The following is a 21211-nucleotide window of genomic DNA, read 5'->3' as shown; positions in this document are numbered from 1 at the left end:
GAGGAGCCAATCAGAGGGCAGCCCTCGCCCCGCCCCCGCCGTCAGGACCCGGCGGAAGGGTCCCGAGAGGACTGGCTCCGCCCCGCCCCGCCCCTGGCTCCCCCGGGAGGGCGGCTCAGGGGCGGGGACGGGGGCGTGGTCCCGCCGTATAAGAACGGAGGGGGCGGCGGCGCGGCGGCTCACTTGGTGCCGCTGCCTGGGGGCTGTAGAGGTCGCGCTGCTCCTGCTGGGGCCTGCCCACGCCAAGGACCTGCCTCTGTTGCCTCCTCTTCCATCGCCCAGGTGAGTCCACGATCCCCTTCTCTAAAGGTGCGGGGATGCGGCGGCAGCCCCAGTGAGCCGCGAGCTCTGCTCTGGCGGGGGTCCGCCCCCCGCAAGCGGTGCTCAGGTCTTTGCCGAGCCTGGTAGGGGGCAGGCGGACCCGAGGGGAGCTGCGGACAGGTGCCGAGACCCGGTGCTCCTTTCCCCTCCTGCTCCCTCGAGGACCCCCGCCCCTGACACAGCGGTCCCAGAGGGCCAGAAGAGACGCTCCGAGAGGGAACTACAGCTTTCCAGAGACCTGGGGCTTGGCAAACTCCAGCGAGCTCCTGCTCCGCGCGTCCTGCGGGCTGCGCGCTGGCTGGGCGCAGGCAGGTCGTCCGAAGAGTGTGTGATCTGCGTCTCCGCTCCTACCTGGATCAGACGACGCCCCCCGACGCCCCTGCCCCCCTTCCTGGCTTGCAGTCCCTCGGGCTCGTCCCGACGCTCCCGCTGGCGCGCACACCTCCGCCGGCCCGCGGAGTGCGAATTCGAATTCGGCGGTTTCACTAGGCGCAGTTGGAGACGCAGCGGTCCGGGGCTTGGATCTGGTTGGGGAGGGGAGGGGCGCTTCCTAGGCTCATTGCCAAGTCCTGGGTTTTAAGGAGAAGGGCGGAGATCCTTAAGTTTAATGCACTCACTCGACTATGGACACCATGAGCAGCAAAGGGATCGAAGCCAGCGACTTGTGCGCTGCGCGTCTCTCGGAAACTTCTTGGGAATGCGTTGTCTGTGAAACCTGCTTCCTCCCCTTTTGAAAATGAAACTTGCTTACTGCGTAGGTGAAAAGCCACGGCGAGAGGGTCGACTCGGACGGATAGCGGTGCGGCTGCCCCGTGAGGTGTCGCAGTTCGGGGACTCCCTTCGCACTGGTAGCGAGGCAGGAGGGAGCAGGGTGGGAGGCGAGTCTCGGAGGAGGGTGACTTATCTGAAGAATACAGGTTGGTAGCCTGCACACCTGAACTCAACGCCGGCGGGCAAGAGAACCAAGCAGCACTACCTCTAAGTAAGGGCGTTCCCCTGGAGAAATGAATGCCTGGCGAGCTTCTGGAGAACCCACTGTTAGGGCTGGACCCTGCGGGAGGGATAGTGTCAGCTGCCTTCCCCTTCAGCCTTTTTTTTTGTCCGGAGGTTGGCGTTTGTAGGGCTCTAACAAATTCCCTGGCTTAATTAAGTCAGGGCCTGCTTCCTTTTTAACATTTGTTTTCTTACGGAGATATAAAGTGCATACAAATGAAGTGCTTAAATGCGCTTATAGTAAGAAAGCTTTTATAAATACTATGTGCATAATTATTCGTATTGTGACAACTTGGTCTTCAGGTTACTTTGTAGGTGGGTTAGGAGACTGAACCAGCCCAGGAAATAAAGTTAGGGTGATTAGATCCTCCCAAAGTACACTCCTGGCTGGCTCAGCTGCCCTCTGCCTGCAGGAAGGAGGGTGACCGTTGTTGGCCACAGCAACCTTTCAACGTGAGTAACTTGGCAAGGAAGTGAGCCAGGAAGTAAGTTGGGCAGCCGCAAGAGTGGTAGGAGAGCTTACCCAGAATTTTACTGTCTTAAATCCCCAAGGGTATCATTGAGGGTGTGAGACCAGCCACGTTTGGCCCTGCAGTGTTAAAGGGGGAGGGGAATGGGGAGTAAAGAATGCTGACTTTTCTCTGGGCTTTTAGGGAAACCTCTGAGCTGGGCTGCAGGGGTTCTGTCCTTTGACATTCTTGTTTGTGAAGATGGAAAATGATCTCTGGAGTCAAGCTTAGTTTATTTCAGATAACAAACTTTTTCTCTTAAGGTATACCCATAGCTTTAGAGTACATATATTCCCAATAAAGAGTTTTGAGGAAGATTTTGGTATATTGTATATAATTGTTCAGGTAGCTATGCGGGGCGGCGGGTTGGGGGGGGTGTGCTCCCATAACAAAGTTTAAAAAAAAAAAAAAAAACTCTGCCAGGAGGCCTCTAAATTGTTACCAAAACAAAGGCCCCTAATTTCATAAGCAACTTTAGTGAGCACATAGGATTAACAGCCATATTCCTTATGCTGTTTTTTCCACAATACCTACCTTGTATCCAGGGATTAAATTCATGTAACTCTAAAGGAAAGGATTTGGCTCTTGGCCTGCTTGGCAGAGGGAGCATGACTTAGTTGTGCACCTGTGGCTGTCTCTACCTGGTTTCTTCTGTTCTACTGTGAGCACAGGTAGGCACTGAAATCTCCTGAGTTCCAGAGGCCCGTCCCCACTCAGCTGTATCTCCCCATAGTGCACACATTCAGCCCACATCTTCCTGTGTTCAAGGCCGGGGCAGATCATTCACATCTTGCACTGCCGGTCAGACAACAGAATTCCTCATATTTCTGAAAGTCCAAGGAACAGCGCAGTGGTAAAGATAACTTAAAAGTGGACAGGAGTGCACGTATTTTCACAGTACCTTTAACCAGACACATTTGATAGAAAATTTAAAAACTTCATTAAAAAACTTGTTTTTACTGCTAAAGTACATAGGACCCTGTCTTCATCTTTTGTCTGCGATCAATGTTGTGTTCATGGAGTTACCTACTAAAGAATGGCAACCCAAAGCCTCTCGGTGGATGAGTTGAACCTTTTTTTTTTTTTTTGTATTACCGAGAGAAGTCGTGGAAGCCCAAAACTAGTTTCACGAGTTAAGCTAAACTTGTGTTTTGGGATTTCTTGGTTTCACACCTGTCTCTGCGTGTAACATCTGCTATTTTGTGTGCATGTGTGTGTGTTTAGGAGTTAAGGAGTAATGTGGAATGTGAGGTTACTTGGAATAAAACATTATTGGGTTAGATAAGGTCTGTTGCTTTTTGTGTTGTCATTGAGGTAAACAAGGTACTGTAGGAAAATGCTTCCTGCCATCTTGATGTTTTGACTATAGTACATTAAATTGGCATAAATTGTATTATAATGAAGCAGACACCTCTGTGTTTAAAGAAATGTTCATGTGTTTAAAGCTGCTTGAGTACATTAGTACTGCTGATTTCTTGTGATGTTTTCAGGCGGTAAGATCTCTCAAACGTTTTTACGCTTTCATTGCAGGCCTCATAAAGAAGCTTACATTTGGAATTCAAATAGTTTAGAGGAAGCATCTTTATATAGCTCAACTAGGTAAGGAAACCTTAAGAACTGTTTAGAATTAATAGATTTTGTACAGCTGGCCCCTACAGTCTGTTCTAGAACGGTTTGAAAACTTCTTGGAACAACAGGAAAAAAAAAAATGAAAAAAATATTGCTGATGTTAAACAACTCTCTCCATGTAGTATGTTTTTTAGTTTCGGAGCTTGAGACTAAAGTCTTGGAGTCTTGGTCACAAAACTGCATGGAGTGTTGTTTATTTCTTGGATAACCGTGATTGAGTCAGTAAGTAGTTAAGTGCTTCCTAGGCAGTAGTTAGTGCCAGGTGCTGAGGACGCCAAGGCAATGGTGTTTGGAAATGCCTCTGGAAGAGCTCTGGATGCGAGAGGAGCTGGGCTGGCTTTATCACACAGTCGAGGCACTCCGATTTCTCTCATTAGTCTCAGCCACTGGCATATGAGCGCCGGAAAGCGGGGTCTGTGCTCACTGCTGACTCCCCAGTGCCTGCTTGTAGAGCTGGCCTGGCACACAGAAGGTGTTCTGTCATTTGGATACATGTTCAGTTGGCGGCTTGCAAAGAGGGAGGTGTACTTGAAGTGGGTATTCTCCTGGTGGACTGAGGCAGGCAGGCCAATGGCTGAGTCCTTTTAAGTAGAGGCCACAGGGGTATAGGTTTGGAGCTGAGGGGCAGTGACTAGCTAATTGACCAACAGCTGAAACTCCTCAAGCTGAGCTCCAGACCCACTCCCTTAAGCACTTCCCATCCTTCCCACCCTCCCTGACACCAGCCTCACATGGCTCACTCAGCCTTTTCTCTCTGTTCACTCAGTTGCTAGTTCTGCTGATTCTTTCTCTTTTTTATTGTTTCCCACTGTCATCACTGACCTGGTTTAGGGGCCCGTAGACAGCAACTTGATGAGGGCAGTAAGTGAGTCCACCTCCTCTGCCTCTGGCTAGTTCTACAGTCCGTGCATTGGGAACTCCATCCAAGCGCACAGGGACTGCCTGCACCTCTGGAAGCTGAGCCTCCTCTTCAAGACCGTGCCTTTCTTACTCTTTACTCTTGACCGCCCCCATGGCGAGTCTCCCTAACTGCCCTTCTTTGCCTCACAGAACAGATACTCATATCTGCACAAAGGAATGCTACTCCTTTCTCGCCAAACGTTGAGTCCAGCTTCAGGCCCTTCCCACAGGCTTCTGATTGAACTTATCCCATCTGAGGACCCGCTCATTTCATACCTCGCTTCATTAATACTTTGTTGTTGTTGTTGTTTGTTTGTTTTTTTGAGACGGAGTCTCTGTCACCAGGCTGGAGTGCAGTGGCACGATCTCTGCTCACTGCAACCTCCACCTCGTGAGTTCAAGCGATTCTCCTGCCTCAGCCTCCCGAGTAGCTGGGACTATAGGTGCTCGCCACCACACCCAGCTAATTTTTTGTATTTTTAGTAGAGGTGGGGTTTCACCATGTTGGCCGTGATGGTCTTGATCTCTTGACCTTGTGATCTGCCTGTCTCGGCCTCTCAAAGTGCTGGGATTACAGGTATGAGCCACCGCGTCCGGCCAATACTTTCTTACAGTTCTGCCTTCTACCTTCTTTTCTAGTTCTTAAATTTTATCTTTGATTGGGTAAGCACGAAGTCCCATACTGTTACCATACTTAGCGTCCTATAAAAACATTTTGAGAAGAAAATTATCCACGAACCTGCCCACACCCTCTTACGTTGCCGTAAGTGTCTCTCAACTTGTTTAGCCCTCATGAAGATAGAAGAGATAATCCTCCACCTTGCCTGGCTGCCTGCCCCTGATCCCCAAACACGGTCTATCCATCACTGCCCTCTGCTCGTTGTAGTTAGAGATGGGTATTAGGATCTCCACAGCTAGCCAGTGCTGTATGGACTTGGGTAGTTTCAATTGCCATTCCTGTGGAATAACTGCAGCGCAGCAGTAGCAGAAAGAGGACTGATCCAGAAGCAGAGATGACGCATACACTCATCGAGTGCCTGATACGTGTCTAGAGGCTTGCTTACAGCTAGCTCAGCTAGAGCTAGCGTTGCTGCTATCTCCTGTGCCCAGGCTGTTTGTCATCTTTTTACCTCCTCTGCCTCTGAGGCTGACTTTAGCTGTGGGGAGACCTGGGCTCTGGTCCTGGCAGAGCCTTTACCTCTTCAGTCTTCGGCTTCTGCATTATAATAAGGACAATAAATTAGATCAGTGCTTTCAGTAAAAATATGAGAGACACTATTAACTTCCTAGTAGTCGCATTAAAGAGTAGAAGTAGGTGAAATTTGGCTGGGGCAGTGACTCACACCTGTCATCTCAGGACTTTGGGAGGCTGAGGCAGGTGATCCCTCGAGTCCAGGAGTTCAAGACCAGCCTGTATGACACAGCAAGACCCCATCTATATAAAAAAAAATTTTTTTTTAATTAGCTGAGTGTGGTGACCACATGCCTGTGGTCCCAGCTACTCAGGAGGCTGAGGCAGGAGAATTGCTTGAGCCTAGGAGGTCAAGGCTGCAGTGAGCTGTGATCGAACCACTGCACTCTAGCCTTGGCAATAGGGTGAGACCCTGTGTCCAAGAAAAATGAAATCCATTTTAGTAAGTGTATTTAATCTACATATCAAATTTCATCATTTCAGTATGTAGTCAATGTAAAAAATCTAAATGAGACAGTTTACATTCCTGTTATCATATCCTTGATAATTCACTGTGTGTTTTTGCACTTATAGCGGTGCCTACTGTATTGGGCAGCATAAGTCTAGACCATCAGCAAAAATGTTTCACTCTCAAGTTCTGATTCTGCGTGTGTGGGAGGCAAGAGTTAACAACCCAAAGTTATGGAAGGAGAGTATGAAGCAGGATATAAGCTCCACAGGGCCAGGGATCTTTGTCTCTTTCTTCCCAGGATATCGCAAGCTCCTGGAGCAGTGCTCAAAACACAGTAGGCACGCACATTTTTGAAAGAGTGAAAGGAAAGTCAGTTATGCTAACTTACTGACATTCATTCACCCTGTGCGTCAGACTTGACACTAAAACACATGGTGTTGGATTCCTAGCCCAGTGCCCATTCTCTCGTTTTTTATAGTTTCTTAGAGAATAATAATAAGGCAATAGAATTTCAAGGAACTGCTGATAAAAATCTTCTGAGACTGGCGGGGGACCAGGACTCAGTTTATCAACAATTAAATTTTATCAACAATTAAAATTTGAGTGAAATTGCAAGAGGAAATAACATTCGAGTCAAAGGTGTTTGAGCTGTCTAGTGACAGCACATTCATTACTTGATAAATGCTAAACATGGGCTGCTGCTGTGCGCAGTACCTGGAGGCCCGGAACCTGCAACTTGAATGCCAACTCCTAAGGGAAGGACCCATGCAAAACCCAAACCTGGACGGAACTGTGCCCGTAATTAGCATCTGCTCTGAAATGGAGGTCAGCCCACACTTAGACACGTGTGAACGGGGTATGTTTATGGTCTAACGTATGATAAGGGTGGCATTTGAGGAACTAAGAGTTGCTTGTCCCTTTCCTGATAAGGCCCAGCCAGGGAAGCTGCTAGTGATTAGACAGGACTTTTAACTGACTGAGGTCCTTCCTTTTGGACAACTGTTTAAAGCTGTAGGCTGGAGAGTTAGATGGTAAAGTTGTCCGTGGAAGCAGCCTTTGATGAAACCCCGAGGGAGGCTGTCAGCTCTTAAACCCTGTGGATTGCGTGTAAACTGAGTCGTTCTTACGGTAAGCAGTCTCCTCCGTAGGAATCATCTCATTTTTCTCAAGTCTAGGCGATCTCTAGAACAGAAAGGCAGGCTCTCTTTGGGGAGCTCTTTAAATGAATTCAGACCAGTAACACCTTTGATTTAGAGAGAAGCAGTTGATGGTGGGAAGGTGGTTACCAAGTAGCAACAAGGATTATTTCCATTTCGAGTTGTGTGTGTAGCACTTCATGCTGACACCTTGGAAAAAAATCAAGGCTTTTATGCCCAGCTTCCATCTAAAGATGTCTGTGTTCTGACCTTGTTAATATTTCCATTTGCAACCACGTCAGAGTATTCCTTTCAACACTTGAACTTGTGTGGCATCCCCTGTGGTAATATCTGGGCCAGTGTTTTGATTCTGTTTGCTGTTTTGCGGCCACAGCGTTGGTTCTTCCAGCGTTATCTCTCCACCCACACTTGCTTAAGCATCCTATTTGCAAAGGTGGGAAAGAGCTTTCCATTTGGAGTTGTCATTGGTGGGTGTCTGTGGACGGAGCCCAGTGATAACCTTTCAGACAGTGTGTTGGCTTCTCACTTCTCAGAAGTGAGAATTTATGGAGGCACCTTAGACAGCCGAGATCACAGCCTGGTTCTGTGGCCTGCCTGGGTTTCAGTCCAGGGCTGCTTTCCACAGCTCATGTGGGAATCTAACCAAATTTTTTGACTCTAGTAAACATCATTGGTAAATGGCTGGAGGATGATGATAACCTTGAGGAAACAGAATGAGACTCTGGCTGGATGTCATGGAGCTGAGAGTGAGAAAAGACCAACTGTGGGGTTTGTTGTGTCACTGACTTAGAAATGTTTTCTCTGGGCACAGCTTTGTGGCCTGGGGCAGTTATTTCTTTAAACTCAGGTAGAATGTGTTGCGGGCATTTAAGTGGGCAACTGTAAAAATAACATCTTGGAAAAATAGCATAGGATATATTTTATTGGCCTTTTAAAAAGTAAAGCATTGTTTTATCTGGTTTTATTGCTTCAGGCCATTCATACTCTGAGCTCCTTTTCCATGTATGTGAAACACTTGAGTGTCTGTTATCTGTAACTTTCATGTGTTTGGGGCTGTGGAGGAGTCTCCAGAATGTGGCCCCCTCCCTTACTGGGGGGTCAGGCCCTAGGGAGGAGCTGTCAGACAAAAGGCTTCCTCAGACTGCCTCCAAACCCTTCCTAGATAACTTCTGGCCTTCATCCCACAAGGAATTCAAGGAGTAAGGGAGGATTATTTTTTTCAGAAGGCCATATCCATGTTGACCCTGGTTTTTCTCCTTTCTGCCCAATTATCTGCTGCTGCACATGCCAAGCAAAATGACCAAGGTCCTTGGTCATTCAAAGCGCCTGGCTCTTTTCTTATGGGTGAAAGGGTCAAGGGTCAAACTACATGCGGGTGGGGGAAGTGACAGTGTCCGGTCTCAGGTTCAGCATTCATGAGGTCCTGTGTAGGTTCCAGACTTTCTGCTTTCAGTTTTGTTCCAGTTCTCCTTCCTGGGCTGGCCCTTTAAGTCCTGGTCACTTGCTGCAAATTTATCAACCATTTCTCTGTAGCTCAGTTGGGTTATTGGCTTCTTTGGTCTGAGAAGGTTGCCATCTTGACTGCAGCTTGTGTCCTGTTCTGTTGCTTCATCAGCCTATCAACACTCTGATCTCCCAGCCATCAGAGCGAGTCTCAGTAGTTGTTCCTTTATTCCACGAGCAAAGCAGCGTGCCTTTGTTTTCTGGATCAGGATCAGCCCATTCCTGATCATCTCCCTCCTGTGCCATTAATTTTTCCTCTTGTTACTGGTTCAGCAAGGCGATTGTCCCAGCACCTTCCACTCTTGGGTTCTCTCTCTCTTCTGGACTTGGTTTCTCTAAAACCACTGCTCTGCAACGTAGCCAGCATCTTGGAGTGCCCTGGGAAGTTAGGATCCTAGGCCTTCTTCTCCCAGCCATTGTTCCTTTAAAACAAATAGTAGCATAACAATGAGCATTTCTACACTTAATCACTTTCAGTTCTGGTGGCTCCAGCCTGGAGTTTCTGTGCTGACAGTTGTTAGATACTTCAGTTCTAAATGCTTCTCCGTTGCTTTCAGAATTTGCCATGTGGCCTTACCTCACTCAGGTGGCCTTAGTGGTCTAGCCAAACTTCTTTCCTAGAATGTTATTTTTAAAAAATCTTTATACCTTCCTTCCTTTTCTTTCTACTTATTGCCATCTCCTTCCTCTGACCACCTAAGCGCAACCAGCTCTTCTTCAAGCTCCCTGCCCCACCAAAGCTATCCACCTTTTAGGAAGTCTCTTAAATACCTTTTCTGCTACTCACCAGCAGTGCATCTTTGGACAGTTTACAATTTGCACATCCTCTCTGTTCTCCAGTTTTCCCATCTGTAAGTGGGGGAGTAGGGGGAATGGTATCTTTTATAGGGTTGTTATAGGAATCAAATGATTGATCCAGATAGAGCCCTGAAAGCACTGTTTTACTGCCTATTTGTGATGTTGTAAAATAATTTGGTGGCTCATTAGGGTACCCGGCTAAACATCTAGTCACATTTGGTGTCCCCTGGCCGTGGCTGTGGCTGCCGCTATATGAAGAGCCCTTGGAGGGCTCTGCATGTATTAGCACCTGCTGGAGAAAAGGATGTGGGCAGAACTAGACGTTTATATTATGAAACAATTGATGTGCTCCCCTACTGAGAAGTGGGATTTCCCACACACTGTGGCAATATATTATCTTCCTTGGTGTCTCTGGCCGGGTTGGGGGGAGCACCTCTAAGCCACCTGGCATCTTTTGCTTAACTGGAATCTGCACAAAAGGAGAGAGTAAAGACTGACTCCAGCTTTTTGTTATCTTCAGTGCATATGGTGGGGATGGGGCAATGGAAAGATTAAGTGTCACGGTTACATAGTGAACAGAAGGTTGCTGTGCCCTTTTTTGTTAGGACCAATAACGTCTGTTTTAGAAAAGATCACTTTAGTGGCTTTGAGAACTGGTGATCCCAGTGCACATGTGGGTTGTGACATGTGCTTGTCACTCTTGTGTCCACCTCCCATCCACCATGACAGACCTTGTGCTTGGTGGGAGGGAGTCACCAATTCCCAGACACTCGTCTTGCAATTGGGGACCTGGGGTCAATTCGCTTAATCTTTTCTGAACCTTATTACTTAATTTGTGAAAAAGGGACAGTTGTAGCTTCCTTAGAGTGCCTATGAGGATTAGATGGGAATTGATGTGAAGTGGCTCATACTGAGTACTATTTCATTTGCTTTGACACACACCTCTACACCCTTCATTTCACGAGTGAATAAGAAATAGTCTCAGAGTCGTGGTTCTCATTCATCTTGCTAAGGGAAGAAGTGGGATAGGATAGCATGAAGTATATTGCCACCACTTTTACTTCTGCTTAAATTCTCCAGGTTTTCCTATATAATGGAATGGTCTCTTTTTGTCTAAAGCTCTTGTACACGGTGCAGCGGTTTGTGTGGAAGATGTGTGGGAAGAGCCACAGGTGCACGGGTCCCCTGTTGGCCGGGAGCCAGGGCCCACAGGTGTCTTTGTTCCGTGTGCACACTCCTCTTGGAGTCTGCCACCAGGCTTGGTCCATTGCCCAAGATTCCAGCTGTTACCCTGGGTTAGAAAGTTTTACTGGGAAGAACCACACATTTGAGGTAACATCCAGAAACTGTGAAAGAGAATTTGTCACCAAAGGAATGCTGAAATGTGTTTGGTTTTCTTTTGTATTCGTAAACCCTCAGGAGAGTCAGAAGAAGGTAACGCTTAGTTGCCTCTGGACTGCTGAAAGCCCTCCATAGCTGAGAGCCTTAGTTCAAGCCTGAGCATTTTCCTGAAATTTTCTAGACAATCATTTCTATAGCTTTCATGTTAAAGATCACAGACCTAGACTTAAGATATATGCAGTCCTTAACTTGATAGATGTATGTCTCCACACATACCAAGAACCTTGTGGACAGTTTCTATGTCTAATGCCAGGCACAAAATAAGAATTAGTGTTGCTTTGACCAAAGACCTGCGTGCCAATGTTATAAATGCTCACAGTTACCTCCCCTCCAGCTTGTGCACCTGCCTCTCCTGCTCGCCCACCTTGGGTTCCTCACACTTTCATCTTGTTTCTGGAGTTCACTGGCTAGTCCAGAAATCTAGATAAGCTATGAAGCAGGACTAGAAATAGCTTTTTTCCCCCCTCTATTTAATGCTCAAACGTAGGTTTTCAGACCAATCTGCGTTGAGCAGCTCTGTCCTGAGCAATGGGAAATGATTAGATTAGACATCAAACTTTTTCTCAGGGACCTTGGTTTAACCTTCTGGCCTAGTTTGTCTTTTCCTTTTTTTGCCGCTGTCTCTGCAAACCTCTTTTTTTTTCTCCCCCACCTTCAGTGTGTGTATTCTACCTTTACTGCAGTCAGATAACCGAAGAGAAGGGAGTTCGAAAGTACCTGAGATAGTTGGTCATCTTGAATTGTCAAAAACAAAACCTGAATTCTCAAATCTGTAGGAACAAATGATGGTTTCCACCTTTCCCCATTTCTACTGTGCAAATAAAATTAATCTGTTTCTCAAACAGTAAAAGGGAAATCAAACACTTTAGTTTGAATTTACTAGGCTTCAAATTAATTTGTTCTCTATTTTGTTAATTCTGCTAACTAGAATTTGCCTTTAACCAGGGCCTTTCATGAATTGGGAATGTGTGTTCCACGTGATTCTTTTATGTGGGGATTATATCAGTGTTGATTTAACGTGGTTAATTAAAACTAAAAACTGTTGGACTAAGCACTGATGTGTTATCTAAACACTGAGGGCCTATGACTTGGATTTATTCTAGTAATACCAGTGTTTGTCTAAGTAACTTAAAAATGTACTTTTGGTATTTGAAATTGTTTGGATGAGTGAGGGACAATGAAGAATCCCTTTCTAATAGGCACAAGTGACTTATTTAATGCTCTTCTAATGAGCTAAGCACTCAGCCTAAATTTGTGTCTCCAGTGGCTTAAACTCCTCTCTGTGTAAATCACGGTAAATTGAGAAAGTGAAAAACTCCACCATGGACTTGGCATTCATCATGTCCCACACTGTGCTTTTATACAGACTTTCTCCCCCAGAATTTAACTCCAGTATTCATATATGTATGAGAAGAAGTTGGCATGGAAGATGCTAACCACAGGCATAATGTATTTCTGAAAAAAGTGTTTGTTAAAGTTTTTGCAACTGTAGCCAGTAACCAACTTAACAGTATCACAAGGGTAGCTCCATGTTTGAAGTGAGAAATAGTAATTCTGTGAAACTGAAAAAAAAAAAATTTCTTTTGGTTAACAAATGTTGAATGAGATGAGAGGAGATGGATTTGCATGATTTAGAGAGTTTGAGGGTTTTTTAAATGAGCATCTTTTAAAAAGGATGAGTAGAAACTTGATAGAAAGGCATTCTAGAGAAAAAAGTCTCTCTTCCCCTGTTCATCCCCTTATCTGTAGAGATCAACATTTATGTCTTGGAGATGAAGCTTCCAAGTGTATTTAATTTTGGCACATGGATGTGGGAATGCGGAATGTAGGGGGGAGGGGAGGAAAACGGGAATTGAAGAAGTTACGTAAGGCAACAGATGAATAGAAGGCTTCTAAGGGAGAAGCTTTAGGACATGGATCATAAGGTTTTAATTTTTCTTCAACTAATACATATATAGATTCCAAATTCAAAGGGTACAAAATAAGTTTTATTCTTCTAACTTTGAATCTCCTTCTCCCAAACTAGAGGAAGTATTTGGTACAGGCTATAACTACTACCTGTGTGTGTTTTCAGAGAGTTTATATGCTTGTGTAAGCATAGACTTTAACAGTTTTGCTGTTAACAGTTTTGCTATTAACTTGTTTTTCTATTAATGAGTCTTGATGAGCATTTCACAGTCATACAGAAAGAACAGCCATCTTGAATTGTCAAAAACAAACCCTGAATACTTAAATCTGTAGGAACCACTGCATGCATTTCTGTTTTTTTATAAACACATCAGCTCATTTAGCCATCTTCTATTGGTGAATACTTACAGCTTTATAAATAATTCTCCAATGAATATTTTGTGTATACTTGCAAATATACCAAGGATAAAATTCAAAGTAGAAGTAGAATCTCTATGTCAAAGAGTGTATCTCCTTAAAATTAAGTGTCTTATGTCCAGAGAGAACCCACAAGCAGTATACTAGTCTGATTCCCACACATCAGACTTACTGATCTTTGCCCATTTGATAGATAAAAATGATACGTTGAGGTTTTAATCTGCCTGTCTCTTAAGTAAGGTTGTGGCTGTATTATGTGTTTGAGATGTAGTTTGTGTCCTTTGTGTCTTATCTGTTGGGGTTCTTCTGGTATTTCTGATTTGTTGAAGCTCCTTATTCATTAAGAAAATGAGTACTTTGCCTAATGTTACAAATATTTTTCTGACTTTTGCCTTCTGACTTTATGGTGTTTTTGAATTATATAGTCAAATATAGCCATTTTTGAGGCTTTTAGAGTTTACGTGACTTATAAAAAAAAAAAAAACTACCCACTGTGTGTAAGTATATATAAACGCATTTCCCCCTCAGTACTCTTAGAATTTCATGCTTTTACATTCAGTCTTTGATCTGTCCAATCTAGATCTTAGTTTGGCATGAAATAGGGAGCCCCTTTTATTTTTTTCTTTTTGATAATTTAGATAACCATCCAGATGTTTTTCTTCACTTTACTATTCTAAAATGCCTCCTTTAATTATATACTAAATCCATTTACATATCTGATTTTATTTCTAGATTTAAAAAATTTTGTTCCATTGATTTGTCTTTTTGGGCCAATAACATGCCATTTCAATTATTGTGGTTTTGTGATATCTGTTACAGGCTAGTTTGTATCATTCCTATTTTTCACAATGTTTTCTGGCTATTTCTGCCTCTCCTACCATATGAACCTTACAAATTCTGTCTAAAACAAATTCTAACTTTGAGTCTACTAGAAGTTCACATACTTTAAAATATATGAAAATTCTCAACCTGGTGTACTTCCCCCCACTAAAAAAAAAGGCTCATAGCTTCCAGACTATCACCAGTCTCAGATGTCCCTCCTCTAATGTTCAGAACCACGGTTCTAGCATAGGCGTAGTCCTGACTTTAATCCTACAAGTCGTCTTTTTGAAGAACTCCTTAAAAAAAGACTTGAGTCAGAATGTATTCCTATAGTTATTCTCCTCTGTAACATTATTGAGGTTCTGGCTGGAGATTTAAAAAAAAAATTGTTGCTTGTATCTCAAGTACTGATTGCATTACAGCCTCTGGTTGCCGTGTGACTTCTCATGCCTGTGTCATAAAGATGAGCCTTGAAAGCATAACAGGTGATTCACAGTAGCAAGTGAGTTGTATTTCTTTAGGTAGACCAACGTACCTGAAATCTATAAAACCCATGCCACCAAATCATAGTCTAGCTGTGGTCACAGTAAAGCCAGTGCCATAACTTTCTGTAATTATTTGAACTTAATTGTGTAGCTCAGGGTTCTCCATCCCCCAGACCACGGGGCAGTACCAGTCCGTGGCCTGTTAGGAACTGGGCAGCACAGCAGGAGATGAGTGGCAGGTGAGCGAGCATTACCACCGCAGTTCTGCCTCCGGTCAGATCAGCAGCACATTAGATGCTCATAGGAGTGTGAACCCTAGTATGAACTGAGCATGTGAGGGATCTACGTTGTGCCCTCCTTATGAGACTCTAATGCCTGATGATCTGAGGGTGAAACAGGAACAGGTTCATGCTGCAACTCTCAACCCCCACTTCCACGTCCGTGGAAAAGTTGTCTTCCACAAAACTGGTCCCTGATACGAAAAAGGCTGGGGACCACTGGTGTGGCACATACAGTGGACACAAATGTACTGTGTGCTAATCATGGGAGACCACAAAGAACTGCTAAGTGTTTAAAGGATATGGCAAAAAGAGAACTCTACTATCCCAAATCTGCCTTGAAACCAAATGCCAGTCACATTATTCATCACAGATTTTGCTTGGGATCCATAACCTACGAGTGCTTTGTAAGATGATCTAGATAGCCTAGGACTTTTTAATGCTGTTCAGAGACACTTTTGTCTTCCCCTCCACGAGTACTCTGTAGCAAGCAATAGAGCACTCATCCCCAGAGAGGTCCTGCAGATCCTGCTGTGATCACATACTCAGCCCACTGCTTTCTGCCTCTTGGCCCCAACCAAGAGCTCATGTTCTCTTTCTGTTGGCTTGTGTCCCCTCTCTATAAGTGAACTCTGTGGCCTTCCTCTTCACCCCAACCAGGGACACCCTTTCTTCTACTTTTATATTACATTTAATTTCTACTACTAGAGTTGTCTACACCACACACTGCCTCGTATTGATACCTCATATTTTCACTACCTTCTTGATGGGAGAGCCTGAAGAGCTCATCTTCATGTACCTAGCAATGCCCTGACAACCAAGTAACAATCATAGGGGATCCCTGGCACCGGTGCAAGGCCAGAAATCCATGTTGGAACCCTAGGAGAATGCATGCCGACGTGTGTTCAGACACAGCAGCTTCCAAACAATGAAACTGCAGAAGTCATTGGGATGGGTTTTGTGTGTGTCTAGCAAGTCAGAAAGGCGGAGGGGGTGGGAAAACTGTTCACAGTGAAATCTGAGGACAGCACCTTGACTCTTTGTTTTGGGTTTTACATCCATCTAGCAAATATTCGACTCGTGGCTCTACAGGCACCTTGACATTTTAATATATGAGTATTTGCTTTTATATATTAGGATTTCCAGGGATCCATTGTGTTTTATTTTTTGATAAGTATAACGTAGCTGAAAATTACTTGGGAAACTTTGTGGTCCTAGCAGATGAAGTGGTGGTTTTCTCCTAGTACTCAGTGCCAACTTTATTCTCCTCGGGTAGCTTTAACGTACTATTTTTTTTTCCCCAAGTCCACTTAAAGGTACACACTGCCCTGAGGAAGTTGGCCATGTCCTGTGTCGGGCATCCATCCTAGGAAGAGTGGTTCCACCACATAGGTGACCTAACCTTTTGTTGACTAGAAATTTCGTCGTAAAAACAACTCCTTGCTTCTACCCTAGATGACAAGTACTTGTTAGGACAGACTTCTCCTGTCATGAGAATTTTGCTAAAGGAACATGCTTTATTCCAGTAGAAGGGGTTGGACTCCCACTTATTGGTGAGATGGTAGCCCAAAGTTGAGAATCCATCTACTTGTGGAGTGAAGGAAGTCGTGTGTGTGTGTGTGTGTGTGTGTGTATTGTATATTCTGTGTGTGAGTGTTGTAGCCTAGGTGTCAAACAGGTCAAGATGTGGTTAGGGAGCCAGAAAGCTGGAGAAGTAACTAATTCTTCTGCGGTCCTATACGGTTTGCTAACATTCTGTTTTCAGCACATTCGAAACACACTCTGTCTCAGCACACTCCACCCTCACCCAGAAAAAACAAGCAAAACAACACAACCCCAAACAAAACAAAACTATGAAGTAATCTAAAGTAATATGGAATGAGTTTGTGTGTTTTTGTCCTTCTCTGCGGAGTCACTGTTTTTTACATATTTAACTCATTGAGTCCTCACAGCAACACTGAGCAGTAAGTGCTATTTATCACCATTTTATAGGAAGATGTTCAGAGATTAAATAATGAGTTCCTTGAGCTGCTTTGCCATGTAGAAGCGAATCCTAACTCTGTTTCTCACCCCTCACTTTCAGTTTCCCCAGCCAGAACATCCCCCGAAGATGGCAGAGGAGAGCAGCTGTACCAGGGACTGCATGTCCTTCAGCGTGCTCAACTGGGATCAGGTTAGCCGGCTGCACGAGGTCCTGACTGAGGTTGTACCTATCCACGGACGAGGCAACTTTCCAACCTTGGAGATAACTCTGAAGGACATCGTCCAGACCGTCCGCAGTCGGCTGGAAGAGGCAGGCATCAAAGTGCAGGACGTCCGGCTGAATGGCTCTGCAGCTGGCCACGTTTTGGTCAAAGACAATGGCTTGGGCTGCAAAGACCTGGACCTAATCTTCCATGTGGCTCTTCCAACAGAGGCAGAATTTCAGCTGGTTAGAGATGTGGTTCTGTGTTCCCTTCTGAACTTCCTGCCAGAGGGTGTGAACAAGCTCAAAATCAGTCCAGTCACTCTGAAGGAGGCATATGTGCAGAAGCTAGTGAAGGTTTGTACGGACACTGACCGCTGGAGCCTGATCTCCCTCTCCAACAAGAATGGGAAGAACGTGGAGCTGAAGTTTGTCGACTCCATTCGGCGTCAGTTTGAGTTCAGTGTGGACTCTTTCCAAATCATCCTGGATTCTTTGCTTTTCTTCTATGACTGTTCCAATAACCCCATCTCTGAGCACTTCCACCCCACCGTGATTGGGGAGAGCATGTACGGGGACTTCGAGGAAGCTTTTGACCATCTGCAGAACAGACTGATTGCCACCAAGAACCCAGAAGAAATCAGAGGCGGGGGACTTCTCAAGTACAGCAACCTTCTCGTACGGGACTTCAGGCCCACGGACCAGGAAGAAATCAAAACTCTAGAGCGCTACATGTGCTCCAGATTCTTCATCGACTTCCCAGACATCCTTGAACAGCAGAGGAAGTTGGAGACCTACCTTCAAAACCACTTTGCTGAAGAAGAGAGAAGCAAGTACGACTACCTCATGATCCTTCGCAGGGTGGTGAACGAGAGCACCGTGTGTCTCATGGGGCATGAACGCAGGCAGACCCTGAACCTCATCTCCCTCCTGGCCTTGCGTGTGCTGGCAGAACAAAACATCATCCCCAATGCAACCAATGTCACCTGTTACTACCAGCCGGCTCCTTATGTCAGTGATGGCAACTTCAGCAACTACTACGTTGCCCATCCTCCAGTTACCTACAGCCAGCCTTACCCTACCTGGCTGCCCTGTAACTAACCTTGAGACCTGAGGGTTTCCACAATGGCAACCCCAATAGGGCTAGGGCTCTCAGGTAGGGGAGCCTCCTTCTAGATGTAGGTGTTTGGCTTTTAAAGGGGAACTCAGCTCTGATTCTGCTTTTTTTTTTTTTTTCTTTGTGTACCCATTGGAATGGGTCTACAGTGTATCATGAGCCAACCCTAAAAGGACCCATATTACAGTGCCACGTTGGAAAATGCTACGGGAAGCATGACCTAGCCACATCTTTCCAAGATAGACACTACCATGTCACGTCCCAAACGTTAGCATGTGGGGGTTGAGCTCTGTGCAGTAATCGACATTGGGAGAGTTTGGGCAGCGCATGAGAAGTGCTAAGCTACTTGTTTTCTCACTTGAGCCTGAGTAGGCTGCGTTGGCCCTCACTTGGGATTCTCAGCAGTTACGTGAAAGTTGTGCTGACAATCTCTTCTCTGGTATCAATTTTAGTCAGGCAGAAAATGGTAAACATGAGGGTGCTCTTGTGACTTAATTTTTGTTCAAGGGACTGAATTGCTTACGTTTATTCCCTGTCAGCAGAGTGGAGAATGTCATTCATCAATAAACCAAAGCCAATAGCTGGAGAATTGAGATCTGGTTGAAAGTGGTTTATGGTTTACATGCTGTACTATCCTGAGGAATTGCGAGATATTGCTGAGGAAAAAAAAAATGACCTTTTCTTGAAATGTAACTTGAAAACAAAATAAAATGTGGAACATAATGTTTAATTAGAATTGTGCTGGTGGTAGTGGAAGGGGATAATTGTAAATAGGAAACATGAATGTTCATTTTTTTCTTTAAAGAATTCTTATTAAATGACTCCCTGCCTTTTTTTTTCTTTTTTCCTCATCAGCTCTTTCATGGCTGACTTTTGTTTTATTCTTTCTAAGACTAAGGATTGTGCTGAGTCCAGAGTCATTGTGGTAACTGACATGAGGGTCTTCCCATGTTTTAATTGGAAACCCATTTTGGTCACATTCCAAGTATGACACAGCTGTTCTTCTGGAGTACTTTGGCTATTTTTTGTTTTTGTTCTTTTTGTTTTTTTTCAAAAATAGTAACTTCCTTCTCCAGGTGTGTTTGACAGCAACTCAATTCAGGAATTTCAGTAGAACTGAGTGACCTGTGGAACTGCTTTAGAATCTAACCTGCTGTCTTCGTGCTGTGTGTGAAGGGGAAGGTAGGGGGTTAGCATTAAGTTTGGCCTTGTGTGCATTGGTGCTACCAAGGCACTTTGAAATCATTCCAGTATATTTGGGAAGAATTGAGTGAATGAGAATGCTCTTCCTTATTCTGGTAGATTTGACTTGTTTATATTCTGCACTTTAGAAGGAAAACAGTGTTAATCTCTAGTCGAAAGAAAGCTTAGTAAATGAGAGAGTTCTAGTGGCTTTTTCCAGTAGATTTAGATGAGATTATGTGTTTTGAAATGTTTTGTGGGGTCCCTTAGCATTACTTTAGGGCAGAGACACTCAATGTTGCCAGCCAGCTTGGGTTCCAAAGTGATTTAATCAAATTCATGCTCCTGATTTTTTTTTTCCCCTTCCTTTGGCTATAAAAACCCAAAGCCCGGAGTGATTGTTTTCTCCTTGCTTTAAGCAATGAAGTTTATCCTAATGCAAAAGAGCTTAGTAGAAAATGAGTGGTTCACCTTTTTCTAAAAGTATATTTTCAAGTTTATTCTGGAATGTGATATCTTGGTCGTCTTAAAAGCGGATCAGACATGACTGAAACTCAAGGCTTAGCTGGTATCTATGTTGTGCTGCATTAGGTGACTAGAAGCCACTTATTAGTGTAATCAGCTCCTGTTTCGCTGCGAGCCTTAGTTATATTTGAATTCAGCCGCTTTGAGTCAAGGCCGGTTCTAATTGAGGGGACCCAGGGTGCTTCAGTGTTAAGAGTGGGGCGATGAAGAGTGAACCCCGATGAAGAGTGATCCCAACTTGAAAACTATCTGGTCATTCATGACCTTAAAAAGCTGCCATTGTGGTCAAATGGCATGTGTTTGCACAAAAATGACAGATGTGTTTAACCAAAGCTTTGAAATGGGATGAAGCCATCAACAGAAGCACTTGCGTAACAGAAATCAGTATTTCTTCTACCTAGAAGGTTTGGGGACCAGAGTAATGAGGCACCAGATGGAGATAAGATCTGCATCAAGTAATTACATTTCCAGTTTGTCCTTGGGGTTCTTTCTGCTTATTATTATTCTTTTTTTCCTGTCTGGTGATAGTCCTCTTCTGAGGATGAAAGGAGGCACAGAAGTTGCAAGAAAGACCCAGTCCCCAGTCTTTGCCACCATTGCACCATGGTAGCCTCGGAGTCCCTTCACCTGACCTTTCTAGTCAGCTCAGATCTTTTTGTAGTTTGAGAATAGACATGTGTTCAAGAGCTATCAGGGTTAAAAGCTTCACTGACCAAAGCTGTACTTTTAAAACACAACCCCTGGGCTAGTAATGTCTCCACTTGCTCTGTGAGCCTTTTGCCAGCCTCAGAATAGGCGAGGTGACCTTGAATTTCAGGTCCCTGGAAATTCTAGCTGAAACCTGCCTTTCCTAATGCTCACACAAGCACCAGGTACCCTGAACTTATACTGCGTCCAGTGGTTCCTATTTTGTGTGTGTGTGTATGTGTGTGTATGTTGAGGAACATGAAACTTGGCAGTAGCAGGGGGGCACTGAAGTTCACATGCAAGTTCTAATCTAAATTTAAGCAGTCTCTTGTTTGTTTCGGGACTCTGGTTTGACTGTTTTCTGATGGTTTCGGCATGTCTGCAGCCTGTTCTCCTAGCCTGCTGCTTGGAGTCAGGTTGAGCATCAGTGAGATGAAGACAGTACCTTTTCCTCTAACATTGGCAGAACAGCACGCACGGGATGCCTGACCTTGAGCTCTAGTCTCCCCTTTAAATCTTACCTTGGCAGTGACACACTATTCCTTATTCCATAATCTCAATGCTGAAACTGAACTCTATTACTAATGCCTTCCAGTCAGAGTTCCTGATGGGATGCCTATGGGATGTGGTATGGCCCACACCTGGGGGACCTGGCAGATGGGGTGAGTTGGGTAAGGAAGATGATGCTTAGTTCCTGATAGATGCTACAGATGTAGTTTGGCATTTCAGCTTTTTCCAGTTTGATTTTTCA

The 21211-nt window shown here is 44.8% G+C and overlaps 1 protein-coding gene across 5 annotated transcripts; it reads left to right on the top strand.

Moving 5' to 3' along the window:
* The first annotated feature begins 65 nt into the window (after positions 1–65).
* TENT5C (terminal nucleotidyltransferase 5C) lies at positions 66–18659 on the top strand. Of its 5 annotated transcripts, none has more exons than XM_011736909.2 (3): positions 144–282; positions 3354–3422; positions 16848–18659. In XM_011736909.2, exon 3 carries the CDS (start codon positions 16875–16877, stop codon positions 18048–18050), a length of 1176 nt encoding a protein of 391 aa, XP_011735211.1. In that variant the 5' UTR covers positions 144–282; positions 3354–3422; positions 16848–16874; the 3' UTR covers positions 18051–18659. The 5 variants fall into 5 exon arrangements, with proteins under 5 accessions (XP_011735214.1, XP_011735211.1, XP_011735210.1 ...); XM_011736910.3 differs by lacking the exon at positions 144–282 and adding an exon at positions 1167–1303; XM_011736912.2 differs by lacking the exon at positions 3354–3422 and having other exon boundaries at positions 66–282.
* The last annotated feature ends 2552 nt before the right edge of the window (positions 18660–21211 follow it).

This window comes from Macaca nemestrina, chromosome 1 (genome assembly GCF_043159975.1).
Source record: "Macaca nemestrina isolate mMacNem1 chromosome 1, mMacNem.hap1, whole genome shotgun sequence".
Lineage (NCBI taxonomy): Eukaryota > Metazoa > Chordata > Mammalia > Primates > Cercopithecidae > Macaca > Macaca nemestrina.
This window is presented reverse-complemented; position numbering and strand designations above follow the sequence as displayed.